Source organism: Melopsittacus undulatus, chromosome 3, assembly GCF_012275295.1.
Source record: "Melopsittacus undulatus isolate bMelUnd1 chromosome 3, bMelUnd1.mat.Z, whole genome shotgun sequence".
NCBI classification, from domain to species: Eukaryota; Metazoa; Chordata; class Aves; order Psittaciformes; family Psittaculidae; genus Melopsittacus; species Melopsittacus undulatus.
In genome coordinates, this window is record NC_047529.1 from 34464708 (window position 1) to 34488614 (window position 23907).

Sequence of the window (23907 nt, forward strand, 5' to 3'; positions counted from 1 at the left end):
TAGACTAGTTAGGGTTAGAAAGGACCTTCAGATTATTTAGTTCCAACCCATGCCATGGGCAGGAACACCTTTCAGTAGACCGTGTCACCCAAGACTCCATCCAGCCTGGCCTCAAACACCGCCAGGGATGGAGCATTCACAACTTCCCTGGGCAACCCATTCCAGCACCTCACCACCCTAACAGTAAAGAACTACTTCCTTATATCCAGTCTAAACTTTCCCTGTTTAAGTTTGAACCTGTTACCCTTTGTTGTATCACTACAGTCCCTAATGAAGAGTCCCTCCTCAGCATCCTTGGAGGCCCCCTTCAGATGCTGGGAAGCTGCTATGAGGTCTCCACACAACTTTTTAATACTGATGGAAAGCTAATAGCGTGTACTATGTGTGATTGCTTTTTGGCATAGATGGGGATCTATCATGTATTTATGCAGATTTCCAAATAATAGCTGTACATACTTTCCTTACAGCATCTCCTTTTGAGACCTTTGGTTGCAACACTTCTTGAAATTTTAGTGGCAGGTTTCACTAATATGGTGCTGAGGTGGAAAAGACATGCTGAGGACTAGGCTCAGCCTATGTTTCTGGCTGTGGCTAGAAATGCCAGTTTCATGAGTGTGCAGAGTATAAGGGCAGTTAAAGTAAATGGTCATGAAATGCTGATTTTTACATAGCAGCCTTTCTGATTATAACATAGCCAACACCAACAAACAATCTTGTGGCATTAAAGGTGTACAGGTCTGGTGTTGGCTGCTGCCACTCTCTGGGCAGCCTGGTTCATGTCTGATGTTTTTATTTCTGATAACTTCTGATTAGACTTTTGATTTTTTCCAACTTGATTATTTTATTTTTTAGCTAACTTTAGGCTTAATGTTTAGCTGTGTGAGTAGTTTGTAAGATGCAATAGTTTTTGTATCTGTAAATCTTTCTTAACATTCACAGATCTGGGCTTTGTTTCAAGAAATAAGATTTTTTTAGTATTAGGCATGCTGTTGTTAGCAGTCGCTCTCTGATACTTGAGCAGGCAGATTCATTGTGCCTTTGACTTCAATTTTGAGTTTTGTTTTTTATCCAGAAGAATAATATCCATTGTGTATGTCTGACAACATAATTAGTATGTAATGTGTGTATTTATGAAATACTAGAGAGACAATTTTGCTGGTTTGTTTGTTGTTTATTTGCATGGAGAGCCTACTAATTCATGTGGTTTTGCTTCTGTTTCTATCACTGGAAAAACTTTTAGGATGAATGTATACTGTTTAGTTTTATTGTATTTTTTCTGTAGTTGTTTTCCCCAGAGACTTGTAACACTGATGTTGTGGTCATGCCTTGGATGGGAGTGTGGGCTGTGTGTAATTAGCAGCGTGCCTCTATCCCAGCTTAGCACAACTGCAAGTGAATGGGGAATGAAAGTTCTTGGTTCCAATCTGCTTCCATGGGAAAGAGTGCCTACCTGTGTATGTTTGTATACACAGTTTTGCTTTAGATGTTTCTTTTCCCCAGGAAAAAGGATGCTTTGTACCTGTGTGACTGTGTGAGGAGCTGATTTATGAATGCAAATTGTATGTGGCAGGTGTCATGCTGTGACTTGAAAGTGTCAGTGAAGGGCAATGCTTACAGGAGCACTTGCTCCTAAAAGCCAAATTTGCTTTTATGGGGTCCCTCCTGCTCTGCCCTGTCACTCTGCATACCTCACCCCTCTCCCTGAGCAGGTGCTGGTAGAGCTGTCATTTGGGGAAGGGCAGAAGAGAGATGTGGGTACCAGAGTGAGAGCTGGGCTTATTCAGCCTGGAGAAAAAATCTAGAGGGGATGTTTTACAAGGACATATAGTAACAAGACAAGGGGGTATTGTTTTAAACTGAAAGAGGGTAGGTTTAGATTAGATATTAAGAAAAAATTATTTCCTGTGAGACTACTGAGGTGCTGGCACAGGTTGCCTAGAGAAGCTGTGGCTGTCCCATTCCTGGAAGTGTTCAAGTCCAGATTGAATGGGGCTTTGAGTAGCCTGGTTAATGGAGGGTTTCTCTACCCATGGCAGGGGGGGTGGAACTAGATGATCTTTAAGGTCCCTCCAAACCCAAACAAATCTGTGATACTTCTGTTATTTAACTTTAGCTTCGTCTGCTGATGCTGAAGTGGTAGCAAGTGGGAGATGTGAGTGGGTTGAAAATACCATGTTACTTTCTAGCTGTAGGAATGCAGTCTAATCAGTGCTAAAAAGCAGGTTGAAGCTAGAAGGTGTCCAAGTGGTGATCAAGTCTCTTAAAATCTTTTTGCAAGTTCCTGCTATATATGAATCAGCCACCATTTTCCAGAGGTTTACAACTTGGTCAAAATGGGAACATCTGCATGCATGGGTGTTCCTAGCACAAGGTTCACCTTCCTGGCAAATGCCAAGCCTCTGTTACAAAATTTCATCTGAAATAAAATGTGAAGACCTTGAGAGCCCATTCATCATGAAGCACAGTCAGCCTGGTATGTTAGACCCCAAATGGTTAGTTTCACAAAAGTTACGATAACTTTAAGGATTAAGTTATATCCTGGTATCTGCATACTTCCATTTCATGAGTGCCTTGCATGCTACATGAAGAGCTGGGCAGATTGTAGCCCTTTAGAAATAAGGGTCTGAAAAGGCAAGCATCTCACCTGAGAGATCTCTGGAATGTATGAAGTTAAATAAGTACTCAGATTGATATGCCTGGCTGTTTGCTTTGATTTACAATCTTTGTAAGTCATCACCTACAAGTATTCTGAGATAGGAAACTTTTAATTTTTTATTTTTTTTATTCTTTTACTGAAAAGTTCTGCCTGTTTCAAGATACTCAAGAATATGTAAGAAGCTGAAACATTTGAGCAATTTAGTTTAAAGGAAGGTGGGTCCATGCAGTCCCAAATGTCTTGTTGCAATCCAAAATACATGAGTAAAAAACCCAGATGTTTTAAATGCACTTTGAAATAAGAACAAGCAGCTCCTGCCAGTCTGCTTAGCTTCGACTCTACTAATATTAATATTTTTCCATTAAATAATATGTTTTCCATCTGAAGCGCTGATTTTCTTCATTGTTCAGTGTAATGTGGTGATATGGTAAAAGCAACTAAAAATGTTTATCATGGGGGGGGGGGAGAAAATCTGACATTTGTTGAATATACAAGCTAGATTACACTTTAGAGGGACTTCCCCCCCAGAAAACAAAAGTGTGTTGGACGAAAAGTGACTGTTAGATGGGAAAAAGGAGAAACAGTTTTCCCTTCTGAGAACATGCATATTTGCCATATCCTGTAGTCTTTAGAAATTGTTTATTATGGATTCTTTAAAATCTAATAAATGAATTTCCTCTTTTTGTTCCATAGTTACTTTAATTTAGTTCTTTTAGTTCCTTTAATTTAGTTCCTGCTAACTTTAATTAAAAAAAGGGACTGCAATTGATTGCAAGGATGACATTCCTAATTAGACAGAAGCCTTCCTTTGATATCTTTCAAACCTTAAAATGTAACATAAAATATTCATATTCTATGATGGCAGTGTGCCTGTTTATGTCTAAGGCTTCCAGGTTTGTTACTGTGCTCCAAACTGAACTGTTCATGCTTGGGGTTCTGTTTCTTTCTTCCTTTATTGTGATTTTTCCATGGAAGAAATTCAGCTGACTTCTTGAGTATCATCTCTAGTTTATACAATTGCAAGACAGGACAGTTTTAGGATGCTTTCCCCTATTTCCCTCCTGCCGTGATCGCACTATGTTCAAAGTGCACTTGATAAGTGCGGAGCTATTCTGTCTTACTTCCCTAAAATAAACTGTTGAAGAAAACTACTATTGAAGCTTCACTAACTTAATCTCAGCTTTAAAATTAATGACACTCTTCTAACTCTTTAGCTGTATTACACTGAGCTATAATTTAAGGAAAGCGAATGGAAAAAACAGATGGTGCAAAGAATGCTTTTCAATTGGCAGGTTTTTGTTTAAATTTGCTTATGCCCCAGCAGGTCTCTGTAAACACAGCCTAAATTAAGCTTGGTTTTGAAGTAAGCTAAAGAAAAAGTGATTTCTTCAAATAACATACCACAGAAAAACCTCAAAAATCCATGTGTTGTGCTGATAATTATGAGAGTATATATTCCACCTTCTAAATTTGCACTTTCACACTTAATTGAACTTGAAGGAAAGTTTTCCGCTATATCAGATATTTTTCTCATGCTTTAAAACTCTAAATTGAAATTTTTAGAAATAAAAGAATTTCCCTGAAGTATTAGCAAAGCAAATGCTGCAGAATGGTATTGGCATAAGATGAAAAAGTTTAATCAGTTATTGTATTCTCATTTCTCTGTTTGGCATACATGAAGTTTAGGGTGTGAGTAATGGAGAAAGGGCAAATTGGATTTTTAGTAGCTAATTTAATTATTCAAAGTAATTCCAGGTAGACTCTATAATGCCAAGCACTCTAATTATTAATCTGGCAAAAAAAGAAGTCATTTTAAAATTGGATAGACAGAAAAAAGTTGTTCTCTGTGTGGCTTTGGGGGGAGGGATTGTCATTGGAAATTCCCTTCACCACACTTTTTCTCTGCAAGCACAGTTGCTTGGAAATGCGCTTTTTTGGGGGTTGATCCTTTTGATTTACAGGTAAAGGGTTGGAAGAACTGGGGATTTCTTCATGAGCATGAAATTCTGCGAGAGTTATGACATAATCGGTATTTATCTGAGGTGCTGGGCACCTCTTCACTTGGAGCAAAAAGCTGTCCACCCCTCTTTGTTATGAAAATACTTCTTCCCTCATGAAATAGTATGCCCTTGAGATAAAAAGCCTTTTTATAAGGTATGAGGCTGAAGGGCTCAGTAAATTTAAAGGGTTTAAGTTTATACCTGCAGAATTGAGCAAATGCAGAAGTGGTGCGAAGCTGAAATACAGTTTTAAAACTTTCTGAAGCTGAGGGTGTTTTTCTCCAGTGTGCCCTCTCTAAAGGACATGCAATCTGAGAAAGGAATTTATCTCTCTTTCTGCCCATAATCTTTGTAATCTTATTCCATTGTCCCATCAGTGATCCAATTTAGATCTTTTCAGGCTGTTGTGCCCAATTACAGGGTTCTGGATCTTGATGCAAAGTAAAGGTTTCTGAATAAACAGAAACAGGGCAGCATTAACAGCCATAACAGGATAAGATTAGGTGGCATCTTCGATTGCCCAAGTTGAGAAAATAAATTCCTATGTTCAGATTTCTTCCCACAATCATAATATATGAATTGGTTGCTCTTTTAGAGAGAATGGAGGGTTCAGCATGTTGAAAGGGGATTTGTGCATCAGTTGCCCAGGTTTTGCTCCTGGGTCCTGAGTCATTCCTTTTGCTTCTAGTGCCTCAAAGTACCTTTTTTTTTTTGCCAGTGGCAGGTCTTGTCTGTCTCTGACAAATGGCCCTGCACTGGTCTTGAGTGCTTAGGCAATTGTATCACTGTAAAAGTGCTGGAGTAGAGAGTTATCAGGTGTCTGATACCTCAAGTTACCTTTATATGCCCTCAGGGAGTACTTGGATCCAGAAGCTCCCCAACCTAGCTCAGAGGTGCCTGCTACTCCTGCAGTTTTCTCTGTGTGGCTCAAATGTTTTGTAAGTGTACATGCTTTTTCTTTTGCTGATGTCTAGAATTCACCTCTGGTGGGTTCATGGCTCTCAGCTGAGCCTTGCTCCAGCAATGCCTCAATGTCCCGAATCTTGCAGGAGTGGTCAGCTCATTCCTGTAACCTCATCTTTCCCCCCTCCCACTATACAAGGTGCAGACAGTGCTACTTTATGTATTTGAAGTGGTTGCTGCTGTGGTTCACTTACATAGTACAGTGGGAGGAGTGACAGATAGCAGGGCATACACCTGGGAAGTTGTGGGCTTGTGGCTGTTATTTTCTTGTGACTGCCACCTACCTACTTGTTTGCCCTTGTCTGCATGACTTATCAACATTTCACACACTGGTAATCACAAAAAGCACTCTACTATTTCACAGGTTTGCATTTTCCAAGTATGTGCAGGCATACTGAAAACAAAGAAATGGAAAACAAGCAAACCAACAAATAAAACAATGCTACCACCCCTTTTTTCTTTCTTTTTCCCATTACTGTCAAGCAGCAAGTAGTACAATCTAGTCAGATGGATGCTGAATAGGGAAGAATGCTGTGATTGTCTTGAATCACTTGGAAGAGCTCTGCAGGCTTTTTTTTTTCATCTTTTACGGAAAAAACAATTTGGACAAAAGCAAAACTGAAAAGCATTAATCCAAAGGCTGACTTTGCACAGAAGGATTTTTAAAAAGCATTAACGTTTAATTAAATGTCCTGCTGCCTCAGCCATAAACCATGACAATAAATGTAGGATAACCCCTTTTTTGTTGGTTAGCACTTTTGCAATTAGTTCACTTTTTCTCCTGCAGAGAGGCTGCATGAAAGATCTTGTTATTTGTGGCTGTGATAAAATATGCTGGCTCAGCCTGCCTGAAGAAACAGAAGCCTTGGCAGGAATGCTGATTACCATGACAATCTAAGCAGCCTAGAGCTATGGTTTGTGTGGGTTTTATCATAAAGATACAAATCTTGTCCTGGATGGTAGAGTAGCTGATAATATCATCATGACTCAGGAGACCCAGTTGTCCTTCCAAGACTTTGTTTTTCCATATTGTGCTGCATGAAGAGGGATGGGGGGAACCCTGTAAACTTCATGTATCTTTTTGTAACTTATAGGTGTATTTGCATATTTATTTTAATATACATTTTTATGCTATGGTTACACAGGTGTTACATTAACACCTGTGTAAAAGCTGGGTATTGATCATGGGTTTGAGGAAGAGCTTGAGGGGAAGGTCAGCTTGACCCCAAAAAATTCCTCAGATGACATTTCTGCATCAAGGGGATCTCTGGTAAGAGTTTCTCTTCCAGAAGGTAGGATAAGCAGCTAGGGCAGGCCTAGGGAGGGAGGGATGGATGAAGTCCTTTTGTGTTGGGAAACTGCAGTGAAGGCCTGTGGAAGCGGAGAGGAGGCTGGTGGTTTCGGGGAATCCCTCCCTGTAGCTTGTCTGCCTATGACTCCTCTGTGCAGTGTCTTTTGACAGAAGCTTTGGATGCTGTGAGCAAGCTTCTTGTGTTGTGAATGCATGGCAAAAACAATGATAGGTAAGGCAGTGAGGGGATTTAAATCTTCATAGCTCTCTAGACTCCTGTGGTTAAGAACAATGGCACAGAGGGAAACTGCCCTGCACTTCTTCCTGCTCCCCAGCAGTGTACAGTGGCAAATCTGTGCTGCAGGGTCTTCACAAGCAAAGACAAAAAACTCCACACTCCCAGCGTCTGTGCAGTATTAGGGTGTAATTGTTTCAGCCTTTACTTCTTCAAAGGTAAGAACTACAAAAATCAATCCCCCTACCTCCAGTGAGGCGCATCTTGTGTGTGGTAGTAGGGCTAATGGCATATTGCATAAGATCATTGGTTTAAAACTGTCTCAGGCTGGAGTAGGAAAACCGATCTGCTGGTGTCTCATGATGTGTGTGAAAAAAGTTACTGTTACTGTCATTTTGACACTATTAAGAAATTATAGACTTAGAGTTGGAAAGGAAAAATGATGTGAAAGTATGAAGTCCCAAAGTCCCTGCACAAATAAATCAGTTTGTGAATTTTTCTTGTTTAAAGAATCAGCTACCTAAGTGTTTTCTAAGTGTTTTGCTTTTGGTTCATTATGGCAAAAGCAAGCGTATTTGCATTATCACTTCTGAATTATTTTCCAAGTCATTTCATTGTTTACACTACAGGATTTATTGAAAGCTGCATGAGGTTATCATGTCAAGGAGCTTTTGTTCTGTTCCAGTAACCTGAAAATGGAAGGGCTCTTTGTATTTATTTGTAATGTGGAACACTTACTGGTCCAATGAAATCATTATCAAGAGCAAACAACCAACATTGTATCTTTCTGCACAGTTCTAGAGCATGAACCAAAGGCTGTGGGTACAAATGCTGAAGAGGAGGATGAGGGAGAGCAGTTTGACTTTGACAGTGGAGATGAGATACCAGAAGCAGACAGGCAAGCCCTTGTGCCACCTTCTGCTGGTCCTGGAAATAACATGGAGCACCAGGAGACTAATGCCACAGGTAAGTCAGCCTGTTGGGCTCTGCCTCCACTAGACTGAATAGACAAGGCTGATTATATGATGCCTTTTCTTGACAATAAAATAAAGTTACTCGTAAGAAGAGGTTTCCATGGAGATACCATACAAGTGTTCTGAATATTCCTGCTGGTTACACTCGTAGTAGATTTGACAAGGCAAATGACCGTCACATGCAATTCCTGTGAGGTTTCCCATCCAAGTGTGGCATACAAGCAAATGAATTGGTCTCAGTCACAGTGTCATGCTACAGGAAGATTTTATACCATTGCAGCTCTAATATCATGTGGATGGCTCAAGATAACCTGCTTTCACAGCTAAGCTTGCTGGTTGCTGATCTTAAGATGAGATGCATGAAAATAAATTGAGTGCTTTGTTCATAAGCAGAAGTCTTATTTTATTAAAGCATTTCTTACAACACATGCTAATGTTCTCAGTGCTGAGGTGTAGTCTGGAAATTGCTGTATTCTGCTCAGATTGACTACAGCTGATTTTTGCTGACTTTGATCCAATTTTCTTTTGCAAGCAGAGTCATTTGTGCTCATGGCAGTTAAAGATAGATAACTCTTCAGGTGACTATTCACTTTGAAAGCCTGGAAGTTAAATACCCCTTTCTGCGAAAATTTGTTGCGCTTTTATGAGGCTGTACTTTTAGCTCAAAAACTTTGATCACTTTGATCAGAATTTGCTCCAGAGGGGCCTTTGGTTCTCCTGTACCTTAGCTTGCCTCAAGAAATACCAGAAACTTTATTTTCAAGGTGGAAAACTTGGAAAATTATTTAATTTTCTCTTTTCTCAACAGAGAATTTTCAGGACTGTTCTTTGAGGACTGTCCTAGTGACCTTGTTCTCTCTTCATGGCTACTCCTAAACTGTTTCTTGTATTTGTGTTTATAAGATGCAAATTCATCTAGAATCCAGATTTTAACCTTCAGGGTTTAAGGCTGTTTTGAGCCGTGTGCTTATGATAAGTACAAGAGGATCTTGATGAGTTGTCAGAAATCCTCCTATTCAGGATTTAGAAACCAGTTTTTCCATAGGCATGCTTGCAACCCAGCTTGCTTCCCTGCTGTTGCATTCCTTATCTGTAAAATGGGGAGGATAGCTTCTTCTTTCCACACTACTGTGTGGAAATTCTATGAGTTTGCCTATTGAAAGCAACTTGTATAGTAAGGATCATATCAGTGTTTAGAGTATTTGCAAAGAGCAGTATTAAGCAGCTTGAACAGGTAGGAAAAATGAAATATTGATTTTTTTTGTGTGATTTTTCAACCAAAGGTGCTGGTAATTTAGAGATCAGTGAGAAGCTGCAAGCATCAGAACCTGTTGCAGGAGGCACTCCAGCCAAGGTCAATCCCTACTCAGTCATAAATATTTCACCAATACAAGACAAAGATCCATCCTCATCGCCAGAACCCAGTCCTCAAGAAGAATGTGCAAGTCCAAACTTGAGTGGATATTCAGTTCCTGTCCCCTGTGGCTATGCTGTGCCATCTAATTTACCTTTGATACTGCCAGCGTACTCCAGCCCTGTCATAATACGCAGTGTTTCTGTAGAAGAAGAAGGTACCGTACTTACCCAACTTGCTTTGTTTGAAGGGGAATCCTAGTTTAACTTCAGGTGCCTGTCCTGTTTTGTACATGCTTGTGTAAATGCTTGTGGAGCACTCAGCCTGGATGTGTGGGGGAGATTTTGTGTCAAAATAGAAAAAGAACTCTCTCCTGCAGTATGAATTAAAATTTCTTGTCAGACTTGAAAGGAAAATGCCAGTATATTTTAAAAGAGTTCCTACAGGAGTCTTCTTGCAACGCAAGGTTTGAGATACCCAAGTAAAGATGCGTAAGAAAAAACGAATGTACGCTATCAGTTCTTCAGCCCATTTAAAGATTTGTTTTGCCAGCACTGTATTACAACATATATGGTACAAGGGAGGACTCTGTCTTACCTTTCCACTAAGAATGATTAAGGCTAATTCCATTTTAATGTAATAAATAATTTCCAGAGCCATAGTTCAGTGTTCAGGCCAAGTGATTTCCTCTCCCACTTTACCATGCTTGATCTGGGTCCTGGCAGAGATCCTGTCCCTTTTATTTTTCCTATATGCACTTCTGTTTGCTTGTTTATTTTCCTGTCCTTGTGGATTTAGTGTTGCTGTGGGATTTTTCCTTGAAGGTTTGACAGACTCTGTTTGTTCTGTGAAAAAGGAACACTCTCCTGTTTTGTAACCAGAATTTGCAAAGCTGACAACTTAATTTCAAAACAGCAGGAGGAACAGAAAGCTCCCCAGATCCTGCCTTTCCCCCTGCGCCCCTTTATTTCTTGTATTTTGAATATAATCTCTGCTGTCTAACACCACCAGGAATATTAGCAAATAAAAGCAAACGTTTGTATGGTTGTTATTACCTGTAGAGGAATATATGTTTGAGAGGTTAGAATTAAATGCATTAGACATGGTAATTTCCTCCTAACAGCTTATATGCCAAATCACTTCATCTCTGAATTCTTTCATTTGCAAAAACGGATTGTGTGAAGATACTTCTTAATCTTGTATAGAAGTAGATTATTCATTAGCAGTGAAATAGTAAAATCAGTTTCCTACGCTAAAATGTGCCTACTGAACCATGCCAGCTGGCATTTTGGTGATGATATATGTTTTTCTACTTAACAGGTACTCAGTCAGCAACTGAAGAATGTCATTATAATTCTGTAAACTCGGAGGAACCTCAAAACAGGTGATTGTCAATTCAGCATGTTTAAACTATCTGCAAAGCTTCAACTCCTAAGAAAGCTTATATTTGATAAATACCTGATTTTTACTGTGTGACATTTCCATGTTTACTTTTTTTTTCCTAACTCTGTAACTCTGGTTGTGTACCAAAATCAGCACTGGTGGAGGTCTTGTATGTATAAACATGCATGATGTTTTTGAAGGAACTAGGTTTAATTTTTAGTCATAGCAATGTCAGCTGCCACAGACTGCTGGAGATCTTTTAGTGTGGCCTGCTGCTTTCAGAAGGACCACTGCCAACACATTGTTGGATCAGCCATGGCCTTGGTAGCTGAGTCTTGAAAACATCTGAGGGTATATATGTTGCAGCTTTCCTGGGCACTCTTCCCTCCTACCCTTTGCTGCACTTTCTGCTAATGTCCAGACTAAGTCTTTCAATGTGCAGTTTGTTGCCCATTCCCCCTTGTGTATCATCTGACACTGAAAAAAGCCCCAACAAACCCAGCCTAAAACTCAAAACCAAGTCTAAACCAAAATACCCAAACTGCATCTCTATCACCTCTAAAGCTGCCTTTGAGATAGTTGTAGCTGCTGTTGGATGACCCCATAGCATCCTTTTCACCAGATTAAATAAGCCTCATGTCTTCCACCTCTTTCCTTTTAGGCCATATGCTTTAGTCCCCAAGTAAAATTTCTTCATAGTTTCTCAAGAGGTAGCTTCAATTTCTCCACAGCTCTCTAAAAGGGGAGTGTTGGGAAGCCAAAACTGGATGTGCTACTGCAGATTCAGCCCCACCAGCACCAATCAGAGGAAGAGAACAGTCTTGTTAAGCCCATTTGCTTCTGATGTAGCCAAGAAAGTGTTTAGTTGTGCTTGAAGTGAAAGAACAGCTCTCACTTCACTACTTTCTAAGAGAGTTTTCTGTGTTCTGGTAGAGGAGCTCGGAAGCAAAATACTTCTTGAGATGGGAAGGGAAGTGTTTTCAATTCCTTTGCTAAAGTTGTCAGACTGTTAAATAGAATAGATTAATAGTCTCCTAATTACATGCTGCAGCAGCGATTTTGAGTAGTCAGCAGCCCCAGAGTGGGAACTGGAAGGCAAAAAGATATTTGTCTTGTCTTCACAGTTGTTTAAAAACATTGTGGTGTAGCTTTTAATGTTTTTATTTTATGGCCTTTTTTTCAAGTGAAGATAACCAGGCGAAGAGAGAGGATGATGCACTGGCCAAGTGGGTTGCAGATCCTGCAAATACAGCATGGATGGAAAGTAAGTATTGGTGAGCACCAAAGTGCAACTATAGGAGAATGTCAATTTTAAGGTGTGATCAACTAAAATAATTGTGTATCTTATGCACATGTATATGTTCCAGAGCCAAGTTATACCAGTTAAAACATTTGTTGGTAATAAAAGTGTGTATTTTAGAATAAAGGTAACATTTACTTTTCCATGGAGTGCTTTTTGGAGTCTGGAGTCATTCATCACTGTCTTAAGGAAATCATTTGGCTCCATCAATACATGTACAGTGTGAATTTGCTTCAGTTTGGAGTCTGCTCTGTGGCTGTATATATCTTATGCAGTAATTGATAAATAAGTTCTTGGAGAAGGTGAAAAGGAAGGAATTGACACTTTTTCTTGATTTGTGCCCTTGGACAGCAGCTGTGCTTTAAACCAAATAGAGGCCATGTGGTTGGACAGGTTATCCTACCTGTTCTCAGCTCTTCCCACTGGGCTGGAGGTTTATCTTGCATGTCACTTGAAGTAACTGAAGAATTTGCATCCTTGTTCTACCTCTTTATGTGCTACAGTGATTGTTCCATTATTTAGTTTTGGGTCTTTAAAACAAGTCTATTACAGCTTTTCTAAAGCTGTTCAGTAAGTCAATGAGCAGCCCTTGACAAGTGCAGAATATAACATAGTGCTGTAAAAGGAGAAAGAAATATCTGCTGTTGAATTGGATTTCTTTTTTTCAGGCTACCAAATGTCATAATAAACTGTGCAGATAAAATAGTGTGAAATTTCACAAATTCCTTATGCTGTTTTTGTGTGTTATTGTATTATTTGAATTTATGATTAGATGTAATGGCAAGTGCTAGTGGGAAATGAGTCATATCTTCATTGTATTCACATATGCCAGTATAACCACAACTCTTTAGAATGGAATATTTCAGTTGAAAGGGATATGCAGTGATCATCTAGTCCAAATGCCTGACCTCTTCAGGACTGACCAAAAGCTGAAGTATGTTGTTAAGGGAATTGTCCAAATGCCTCTCATACACAGTGCTTATTGGTCGCATTAAAATTCTGGGGGGGGGGGGGAGGAGGCTTCTTATTTGTTGTTTCTTTAATTTTCTTTTCTATTTTACTTTTAGACCCAGATGAAGTAATTTATGATGACGTGCCCAGAGAAAATTCAGACTCTGAACCAGGTTTGACGTCTTTGTAATAGAGCCTTGTTGAAAGCAGTGTAATATAGAATTATGTGTGTGTATACTCAATAGGTGTGTTAATTAAATAGTTAAAATATATGTAAATGGATTAAGTCTGTCTATAATCAATAAGTCTTATGAAATTAAGAATTAAACTAACTCTTGAAAGCCTTTATCTCAGCAGGTCTCCTACACCACTATTCTTAGGAGCTGAATTACACTTTATTCTATTGATACTGTCCTAAATGCTTGAGAAGTCTGTATATTATAGAATTAGTGTTGGGTGCTGTAGCTGTAGTGACCTAAATAAGGCAAGATAGGTAGGAAAATGATGTTTTAAATAGCTAAACAATGTATGATAACATGTCATTGTTGTGGTTGTACAAGAGAAATGCTCTTCTCTAGAATGTTCCCCTTCAACATAAAAATACGTGATAGATGGAAGCAAGGCTGTTTACCATCCTGAATGTGACGTTTCAGAAATGTTTTATTTCAGCTTTGAAGTGGCCCACTCCCTGATAGTGTGACCATGTTTGCAAGGGACAGAACAGATCTTAAAGTTGTTGGTGGAGCCAAGATTTTACCTTTATTGGGAATGGTGGAGCAGAGGCTCAAAAAGTTTGAGTTCTCACTCAGATCTGTTTTTCAGTTTTTGATTATAGTGAAAACTATGCTTAAAGATTGGTTGCTAATAACTGATGTGTTTGAGTATATTGGCTTCTTAGGAACTCAGTGTCTGCTTGCTCTCAGAGGTTGTAGGAGTATGATACTGAAATTGTAATGGTTCAAGAAAACACTTCAGCTTTATTTTATGAAAACTATTAATTTTTAAAGCTGTAACATTTTCATTTCTTGCCTTTAGTGGTGTGCAGGCAAGGTGGTTTACAAATTATTGCTGAAATTTGTTTAATCTATTATTTGAAGACATTGTGTTCAATTTGTGACTTATTACTGGAAGGTCCCACAGTGGGCTGCATTGCTGTGGGCAAGTACATCTTTGCATTGTTGCTACTCAGTCAGGACTTATTTACTATGGTGCATGACTATTTGTTGTGCTAGGTTGCCACTAAAATGTTTTCTTCAGTAAGTGTCCTTTAAGAGGACAGTATGATATACATAGGGGTTTAAAAAATTTCTGAAGATCTAATTCTTCCAAAATAGAGGATATTTGTCTGTGAGAAAGACAATTAAAATTAAAATAATATAATTGGTAAAAATGTATTTTTTAGTTCCAGAATCCAGGTTTTAAGTGGATGTGTAAAATAAGTCAGCTTTTCTTTTGAATATGTACTTTTTCTCTTTTTAAGTATATCAGTCTGGATTATGGGCACAGTAACCTGCAGATACGGGAGACTCCTAGTGGCTGGTAGAGTTAAAGGAATGATAAGTCATGAAATATCAGTGAAACTTTTTTCTTATTAGTTTGGTGTGTTATCCTTGAAGTAGTGACATTTTCGTTTGATCCTTGCAATGTTTTAGCATTTGTCATTTGAGCTGCTGCTGCTGCTGTTCCTAAGACAGCAAGCCTTCAAATGGAAGGATGCTTCTCGGCTCAGACATTTGTTCATAGCTACAGTTTGAACTTCCTTTGAATTTCTTCTAAACATGTTGTGGGACATGGATATAATGGTGCAGTTTGAGTGGGGCGTGTTTTTGAAAGGATCATGGTGTGTACCTGTAATACTATCCTCTTTCAATACTCTGTTTCAGCAAAGGCAACCTACTTCACCTGCTTGACTACTGGAATTAATTTATATTTAAGAATGTTTGTATGGAAGCTTAAAGTTCTTTGTAGTGCATCCTGAGCAAGTTTTCTTATGTTTAAACAAACAAATTTCAATGGGGCTTTTTTTTAGTTATTATTATTTTTTATTTTGGTTTAATTCTTGCAGAGGAAATGATTTATGATGATGTTGAAAATGGTGACGATGGTGGAAACAGTTCACTGGAATATGGGTGGAGTTCAAGTGAGTTTGAAAGCTATGAAGAGCAGAGTGATTCTGAGTGTAAAAATGGAATTCCCAGCTCGTTTTTGCGAGGCAACCACAAGAGACATGTATGTATCCAACAGTGCTGCTCAGTCACTGAGGTTATCCTCATTTCCAGTATTTGCCTTTCTCACCTTTATTTCCTGTCTCAATTCAGTTTCAAATACCAACAGCATCTTTTTAACAGAGACGTGTATCAGTGTGGGTGTGACAGCCCACAACAAACGTAATGGGGACAAGATGAAAACATTAAACAGAAGCTCCTTAAAAATAAACAACTCTGATTGGATGAAAGTGAAATTAATGATTATTTTTGCCTGTGGGCAGTTCCTCACCTTTTCTTCTTTTGCAGCTACTGGATTAGTGTGTAAGTGGTAATTGAGTGTGGAAAACAATGTGAAGAACAAATGGGGGTAAGCCTGACTAGACTTAGTCACAAAACTGTTCACTGGTGTTCCCTGTCTTTCTGTGTTGAATCTGTATCACCTTGCTTGCTTGAAGGCAGCTGAGCTTAACAAAAAAAAAAAAGCCCCAAAAGAAAAGGTTTTTGTGATCAAAGAGGAGTCTGTAACATTTATGAAGAGAAAAGAGAGGTGGCCTGATTAAAATGATCCATCTGTGACACACCTTTGGTCTAATATCTTTGGCTCCATCCCTGCTGCAGGAGGCATAAAGACCCTGATGTCATGGGTGCCTGCCCTCGCTGCATATATCTGATTACACACTGGGAGGAGCACCAGGCTCCCACGCTCTCACTGCTTTGGCTGCTCTCCTCCCCTTGTGCCCTTTCCGTGAGAAGGAATTCTTGCCTGGACAGCGGGCAGGCTCGTGCTGCTGGTCCCCTGCTCTGAACACTTGGAGGATGGGGGTGCAGAGAACAAGTGAGGGGACAGGCAGAGCTGGGCTCAGTACCCAGAGTCACTGCAAAATCCTCAAGGCCCCCCAGTGTGTGCTGGCTAGGGAGAGACACCCACGAAGCACTTCACAGCTGCATACTGTTAGCTGCTCCAGCACCCTGTGGCTGGAGGATAGTAGGGATAGAGGCCAGGGTGTTCTTCTGTGATAGCCTTGTTTTCATTTTGCAGTCTCTTATGATGAGAATAAAAACCTCATTGTCGGTGTACCCTTCCAATACACATTATCTGCTCTTCTCCTACCTCCATCCTTGTTGCCCACTATTTGGAAAACGGAGAGTGAGCAATTAACTGCAAGACTTGAGCTCACACAAATCGGCACTTTGTAAGCTGAGTGATCATCCTCTAGTTTTGTTTTGGTGTGTTTTTTTAGATCTTTTCCTGTTACCTGTAGCTTCAGCTTTGGCCATAGTCATAAGATTCTATTTACACATGTGCACAAAGTGAGATTTAAAGCAATTTTTGAACACTGTAAATACTGAAAGTATTTAATCTGTCACAGAAAACTGTTGCCAGTCAGTTGAGAGTGATGATGCTAGGATCAGGCGCAATGTCTGAGCAAGAGACTGAGGAGTAGTGGAGCAAAGAGGTGTACTGCGGGGTACTGCCCCGCAGCTGGCTTTTCCAGTCTGTGACAACAGGTTTTGAGTATTGCTTTGTGAGGATGGGGATGAGGAGCCTATGAACACGTGACTTGGTGGATGGAGAAGTCAGAGGGGCTGCTGCACCTAGAGGGATTACTGGGAAGTGAAGTCAGGAAGCTAGAGAAGAGGACTGGTAGAGAGTCAGGAGATATGTAAACTTTTGGACTGCTGAAATGAAAAAAACCAAACCCCTCAACCCTCCCTGCACTGGCACATCAGCACATACAGAAACCCCTCTTTTTCGTATCTTTTCCGTTCCTTGCAGTAACTCTTATTTCTCAGCTCTTGTGATGTGCTGGGAAAATACTGTAACATCCATCTCATATATAGCCTTTTGGAGCCTATGAGGGACTTGTCTTGCTTATTGTTGCTGGTGTCCATTGGAAAGTATGGAAAGGTTAGAGGTTTGATTTTTAATTTTAAGTCCTGGTATGACTTTCCTTAAAGTCACTTTTTTCGTTATGACTCTTGATTATTATTTATTTATTTAAGGGTGGGAAGGCTTCTGTGATATTCAATATTTCTAATTTGTGAACCAGATGCTGCTTTTAGTTAGACTGCTATAATGCCAAAATCCTCATGCTGAAAGTAATCCCATCCTGACCCAGCCTAGTTGAGCTAGATGCTGGACCTGTCCACTTGTTTTCAACTTGGTAGGCCTTCTCTTTCCTCATGCTTTCATCTCGTGCCAAGTGATTCTGTTTACATCAAGTTGAGGGGGTTTCCATTGAGCTTCTGTTATAGGGAACACCTAATATTTTCTTGTTTTTCTGGTTATATTTTAACCTCTTATATCTGGCCTTCTCAAAATCTTTTAACAAATATTAACTAGTATTCTAGAGCATTTCTCCATGATGGTTTCCTTATTTTGCAAATGGATATACCCATGTATGAGATGGTTACACCCATGGTAACCAGGCTATGATAGATGAAATTACAAAACTGCGCATCCTCCCCTGTTAACATCTCCTTACCCAACTCACTGTCTGTCTCCATCTTTTCAGGTACCAGCAACCTCAGGTTCTTCAACCTTTAAGAATTCTTCCAATTCACTGTTTCGAAGGACAGTCAGAAATACGCTTACTAGAGTGTGTGCTCCAACAAATGATGCTCATGGTTAAAGCTGATGTATTGTTTCTGTACAGTTTATGAGAGATGTGCACAATATAATTAATACACAGCTTAGCCTAAGTGACTTTGTCCCTCTCTTTATATAGTTGCCAGCATAGCAGAAAGGCACATGCCTGGGTTTCAGAAAGTTCAGTGATGCAGAGGAGTGATGGTCCATTTGTCAGGTTGGAGATTCCCTATGTGATAATTTTCCCTCAGTTGTCTGTGTATCAGTAGGCAGATGGGGCAATGTGCATGATACATGTGAGTGATTTAGCATGAAGTTTGCACTATAGGCTTTTTGAAAAGATTGTCTTTTTATACACTGTAGCTTTCACATGACCTAATGCGTTTAAAGGAGCATTATGAGAAAAAGATGAAAGATTTGATGGCAAACACTGTGGGAGCAGTAGAGATTCAGCAACTAAAGCAAAAACATGAGCTGAAGGTAGCGTAGTTGATTTTTGTAACTAGCTGCATTTAACTGATTGCTTTTCCAACACAGGCAATGTTGTCTCTTTTAATAGTAATTTGAGAAAGCAGGCAATAATTTGTATGAAACTAATTCAGAATATGCTGGATTATTATTATGCAGTTTGTCTTAAAAGTACTTTGTCAAGGACCTTTTCTCATGCTTATTTTTAATGGTAACAGTTTCAGAGAATGTGGTAGGGCATCATTGTCCTTCCCTGCTGACCAGTGCCCTTACAACAGAGCATGAGCTAGGTATACAGCTCTGGGTGAGGTCCAAGGGTTAGCCTGGCCCTGGCTCTCCAGCCATGTAGGATCAAACTGTGGGAGTCAGAATCTCCCTGCTCTCCATTCTGAATGGAGCCAGTATGAAAAGACTGGGCTTTTGCTGAAAGCTTCAGCTCAGACAAATTGCTTGATTGCAGCATGACAACTTTGTGTATGTTCTGATGTCACTGATGATGTCAGCACAGCTCTGACAGTAGTGGGTTTTTTTTGACATTGTGGCATTTTGGAAAAGCAAAAGGATCAAGCAGTTCTTTCAATACATGTTTCTGAGCAAAACAATAGGAATTCTTTTTACTGTATTAATGTACTATACAATCATGCAGTTCTTAATTAGAAACAACTTATTTAAGTAATGAAATTATTAGTTGTAAAGTTTTCTTCAGAACAATGCTTAAGAATATAGTTAACATAGAACTGAGTCTAGGGGATTGTCTTCAGATCAGGAATATGTTGGCAGAGTTATTAGGACATTGGAAGATGGGGAAAGAACCCTGGCCATTAATGACATATTCATAGTTCATTCATTTATTATATAATGTAAATCTGAGCATTTAAGACTATTTTGAGTTCAGATTTTTCGTGCAAATTTTTAAGCATTTCTCTTTTAGGCTTGTGTACAACATTGCCATGAAGTAAGTGCCTTTCTCCAGGTTTGATTTTAAGAGAAAGTACAGGTGCTCAGATCTGAGCTTTGATGGATCTGTGTACTTGCTTTATATTACTTTGACTTTGGGCTATATTTATAGCCTAAAATACTTGACAGAGTTCTTTTAAAAGGTATTTTGATCAAAAGTATTTTGCATGGTGTGCATGATAAAACACATCCCTATTATTCACTGAGCGTGTAGACTGTTGTTTTTTTTTTTTTTTAACAGATGCAAAAGCTTATGAGAGCTGCTAGAGAAGGTACCAAAGATGGGCTTGAGAAGACAAAAGCAGCTGTGAAAAAGGGTCGTTCTTTCATTAGAACAAAATCTTTCATTTCTCAAGGTGTGTGCCATTTACAGTGTTTGTTACTCTTTCTGGTTGTTTCTGAGACATTAAGTGGAATGGCCTAGCAGGTTTTTGTATTGGGAGCTGAGTACCAGATGCATGAAATCAACTTTATGTCAGTAAAATATGGTATACCAATCAGTTCAGATGACAATATGGTCAGTGCATCTTGAATAGTTTTAGGTTTAGGGCAAGAAACTGAATGATCTGAGAAACCTGAGGACCATAAGGAAGGATCCACTTAAAAACAACAAAATCCCAGTAAAACAGTGCCATAGATTCTATCTAGGTATTGATATACGGGGGCATGGAAGTTATGTTTAAGTACTAAGTCTGTCCAGCTCTCTCCACTGAGCAACTCGTGAACGTCAGGAAAGTTTGCTCTCATGACATGGTTTTCAGTGGCCTGATAGCTGACTGTTTAAAAAATCTGTTGTGGTCAAGGAATAACAAACATTTCCTGTGCTAAGGAGTTGAAGTAGGGGGAAGAGGCTATTCTGCTTTATCACTGTTTGGTGATTTCTGATGAAAACTGAGTTAGGATTGGGAAAACAAAGTGGGTTGAAGTCAAAAAGCTGAAAGTATTTGTATTCTTTCTCTAGTTAAGAACAAACATCATCCCTTTGTCATGAGCCTCAGCAGCAGCAGTCCACAGTTAAGTTTTGCAAGAGGTAGGGGGTAGTAACTGAATACAAACTTATTCTTTAGGATAAGTCCAAGAGGCAGTATGTATTTCTGTTCACATTTCTGCACAACTAATTGAATGGTTGAAACTTCAGAGTATTGTTTTAGGAAGCTAAAACCACATGACTAGAACAAGATGTTTTTAGTGAGCAAGCTAACATAAAGCTGTATCCTGTCTGTAAGGACCAGGACACACCTTATATTCCTGTCATGGCCTCTTAAGGGCTTCTGAATTTGCCTAATTCATAGACAGAAAATAGAAAGTTAGTTGCACAGATTTCAGTGATCAAAAATTTATCCTCAGTGTCTCACTGTTGCACTGGAGAAAATGATTAGCTTCAGCAGGGCAGTATTATAAGTGAACCTGGCATTCTGCCTTGCCTTTCTAGAAGTTAGGTAGCAGACACAGTATCTGTGGATGGTTTAAACCCGCAGCCATTTACTAAATCAGCAGGGAGCTAGTGGCAAATTTGTCAAATTCCTTCCAGACGACAAATCTGCTTGCCTTCCCTTTTTGTTCTGAAACAGTTTCTCATACTGTTCTCTATCCTTCATTTGCTCCTGTCTGCTTGTTTGGCTGGCTGCATACTGCCACCTGTCACTGCACTTTGGTGTTGCTGTTTGTGTAAAATTAGTATATGAGGAGCAATGTTAGAACCCCTTATTCTCCTTTGTGATAAAAGTCAACATTTTGGTACATTTGGTTACCTACATTAGTTCAGTTATGGAAGAGTTTGTGGAATTTTTAAGCTGGATCTTATTGTGGGTGTGTTTAATTTCTTCCCAAAGATCATTTATGTCAAAAATGCTGGCCCTTTAACAACAAGTTGTCACGTCCTGCACTCTGAAAACCCTGTTGGGGCTGTGAACAGGGAGAAAGTCAAGCAAAAGATAGGCTGTCTCATGCCAAGTGGGTTTCAGGATACTTTTGAAAGATACTCTGTATTAGAGTGCCTATGAGTGGTGGTATTTATGTAATTCATAGGTGATACAGAAGTGCAGGGAAATTTCTTTTGGTAAGTGAAAATAAGATTGTGCAATTATTATGCTTGGATGATAGGATTTTTTTTTATTTTTCTTATTCTCTTTGTTTAATGTGCATGTTTTGTAAGGTGATGTTTTGGTTCAATTCATTGTAGATCATAGATCATCATGTCTGGAAGAAGAGGAGCTAAATTTATTTATTGATGTGGACTGTATGCATACAGAAGCAATTATGACTCCTATGCCTGAAGGATTATCACAGCAGCAGGTAGCAGGCTTTTAGAAATATGGTCTTCTGCCTCTTTCCTCCCCTTCTGCTCAATATCTCCCAGGTGCCTTGTTCTTCAAACATATTGGTGTTTAACATAAATTAAGTGGACATCAAATTGGGAACGGAATAAGTAGTTTGTTTAAAATTGGTATGTGTGCATATAGTTATATCAGTCCTGAACACAGCCAGACATGCAAAATGCTATTTTGCATTATAAAATTTTAATAATTATATTTTTTTGCTACCTGAACACTTAAATGTGGTGATTTTGAATGAAAAAGAATTGAAACATTTTTCAGTCAGATGACATTTCCGTAGATGCTGTGGGATTTCTATTTAAATGTAGAAAATACCCTCTATCCTCTCTGTATTTTTTAAGATTTCTCCTGATTAAAAAAAAAATAACTTTTCTTTAATAAAGTCAAGTCTACAGAAAGTATATTTTGCTGTTTTGCACCTCAAACTCTAGTCACTGTGGAAACCACTTCAGCCTGGACTTCCCAGCTGGAGAGGGTGAAGGCCAGGAGCCCCTTCCAGCTGCTCGGCCAAGAACAAACAGACTTTACGGATATGCTTGTTTTAAACAGCAGATGGCACGATAGCTTGTGTTTAAAATCTGGTGCCTGTTCAAATGCTATGTCCCAGGTTGGTCTCAGTTGTGGTGCCTCTGCTCCTGGGACCTGAGTTCTTACCATGTATTATGTTTGTATGCTACTGTTACAAGCAAAAATGTGAGTATAAATTTAAGACTTGCATGCAAGCCTCCTGTAAGTTCTGTTTTTCTATTGCAGCAACCTGCAGGCACTATTAAGTATCTATTTTTTGTATTACAAAGCCTGAAAAAAAATCCCACTTTCTACAGATGTTTATTCTTTTCAGAAGAGTGAACTGTGACTAAAAGTAGTTTCCTTTACTAGAGCAGCTGATATAATAAATAAAACACTGCTAAATCCATTTTAAACACAGATTAGACCAACTAATTTTACTGTATATGTTTTTAAGCAAGGTCTAAGATAATTTTTAAGCCTTCTTTTGAAATGCCAATACTTAAAAGAAAATCTTCTCATAACCCGCACTTAACTTCAGAATGCAAATTGTGGGGAATTAAAGGCATCTGTGACAGAGGAGGCAGGAGGCCATGGAAGGAGGAGCAGAGAGAAGCAAGTCTGAGACTTGAATTTCATGGTCATTTAGGCTAGCTGAAAATAGCAAAAGAGGCAGTTTTGTCTTCCTTTCCCTTGCAGATGTTGGGAGTGGTTTCATCCTGCCCTTGTGCTGTCTTCTCTCTCAGAGTCTCACTTTTGAAAGCTCTGGAATGAGCTGCATTAGGAAATGGATTGGGTGAAAACAAATCCTTAAACCCAGCAAGAAATCTAATCAATAACAAAAGTTTAAATTTTAAACCAGAATGGTTCCCTAGTCCTTCCTCATGCACATGCATACAAGGTGTGTTTCAGCTGAATTACAGAAGCAGGAGATGGAGAAGGTGTGATAAATAGCCTGTAGTTTGTAAATATGAAATATGATAGCATTTCTTGAAGCTCTTACTACTTTGTCAATAGATATGAATATAGATGAAATAGGGTTTTCACTTATGTATGGTAATGCCCACAAAAGAATGCTGACTTACTTAGATAGTTTCTCAGTGGTACAGTTCATATAGCCTTACCAAAAGGCAGTTAATGCTTGCTTTTTTGTCCTTCAGGTTACTCCTAATAAATTTCTAAAACATATTTAAAAAAAAAATTAATCTTGAAGACTGATTTTGAAAACTGGTTACCTTTTTTTTTTATTGCAGCAATTCACTGCAACATCATTTTTATACCTATTAGTATTTATATTAAAGCCTAAATTTATACATTTAAAATGAAAAGACAAGTTTCAAAAGTAGAGCTTGGAACTGCAATAGTTGGCAAAGTTTATAGATACAGATACAATAACTGTTGTGTTCTTTAAATAAATAATTTTAGAGTAAAAGTAAATTTGATTACTTTTGAAGAGGTACAGTAGTATTTTATTATAGTTCTTCTAGTTTTCTTCTATTGCTTTGTGTTTCTTATGGTTTGTTAATGGGAGAATTTTATCATCAGCATTCCCAACTCTGATGAACATTACCTGATAAGAGTTTCAGACAAGACTTTGTTTCTTCTACAGGTTGTGAGAAGGTATATTTTGGGCTCTGTAGTTGACAGTGAGAAGAATTATGTGGATGCTCTCAAAAGAATCCTAGAGGTACCTTAGTATCTTTGTCATTTTTTAATTTGGAAATTTGAAAAAATA

General features: G+C 38.9%; 1 protein-coding gene across 2 annotated transcripts in view; it reads left to right on the forward strand.

Moving 5' to 3' along the window:
• The window catches only part of ARHGEF10 (Rho guanine nucleotide exchange factor 10), a 110834-nt gene that overhangs the window by 24939 nt on the left and 61988 nt on the right, over positions 1–23907 (forward strand). The window contains exons 3-12 of one of the 2 annotated variants that reach the window (XM_034060674.1): positions 7941–8111; positions 9403–9690; positions 10794–10857; positions 12041–12120; positions 13224–13280; positions 15173–15336; positions 18268–18384; positions 19571–19685; positions 21512–21624; positions 23782–23859. In XM_034060674.1, the coding sequence (XP_033916565.1) occupies positions 7941–8111; positions 9403–9690; positions 10794–10857; positions 12041–12120; positions 13224–13280; positions 15173–15336; positions 18268–18384; positions 19571–19685; positions 21512–21624; positions 23782–23859 (1247 nt within the window). The remainder of the gene's footprint in view (positions 1–7940; positions 8112–9402; positions 9691–10793; positions 10858–12040; positions 12121–13223; positions 13281–15172; positions 15337–18267; positions 18385–19570; positions 19686–21511; positions 21625–23781; positions 23860–23907) is intronic. The other variant, XM_034060675.1, reaches the window with a different exon arrangement.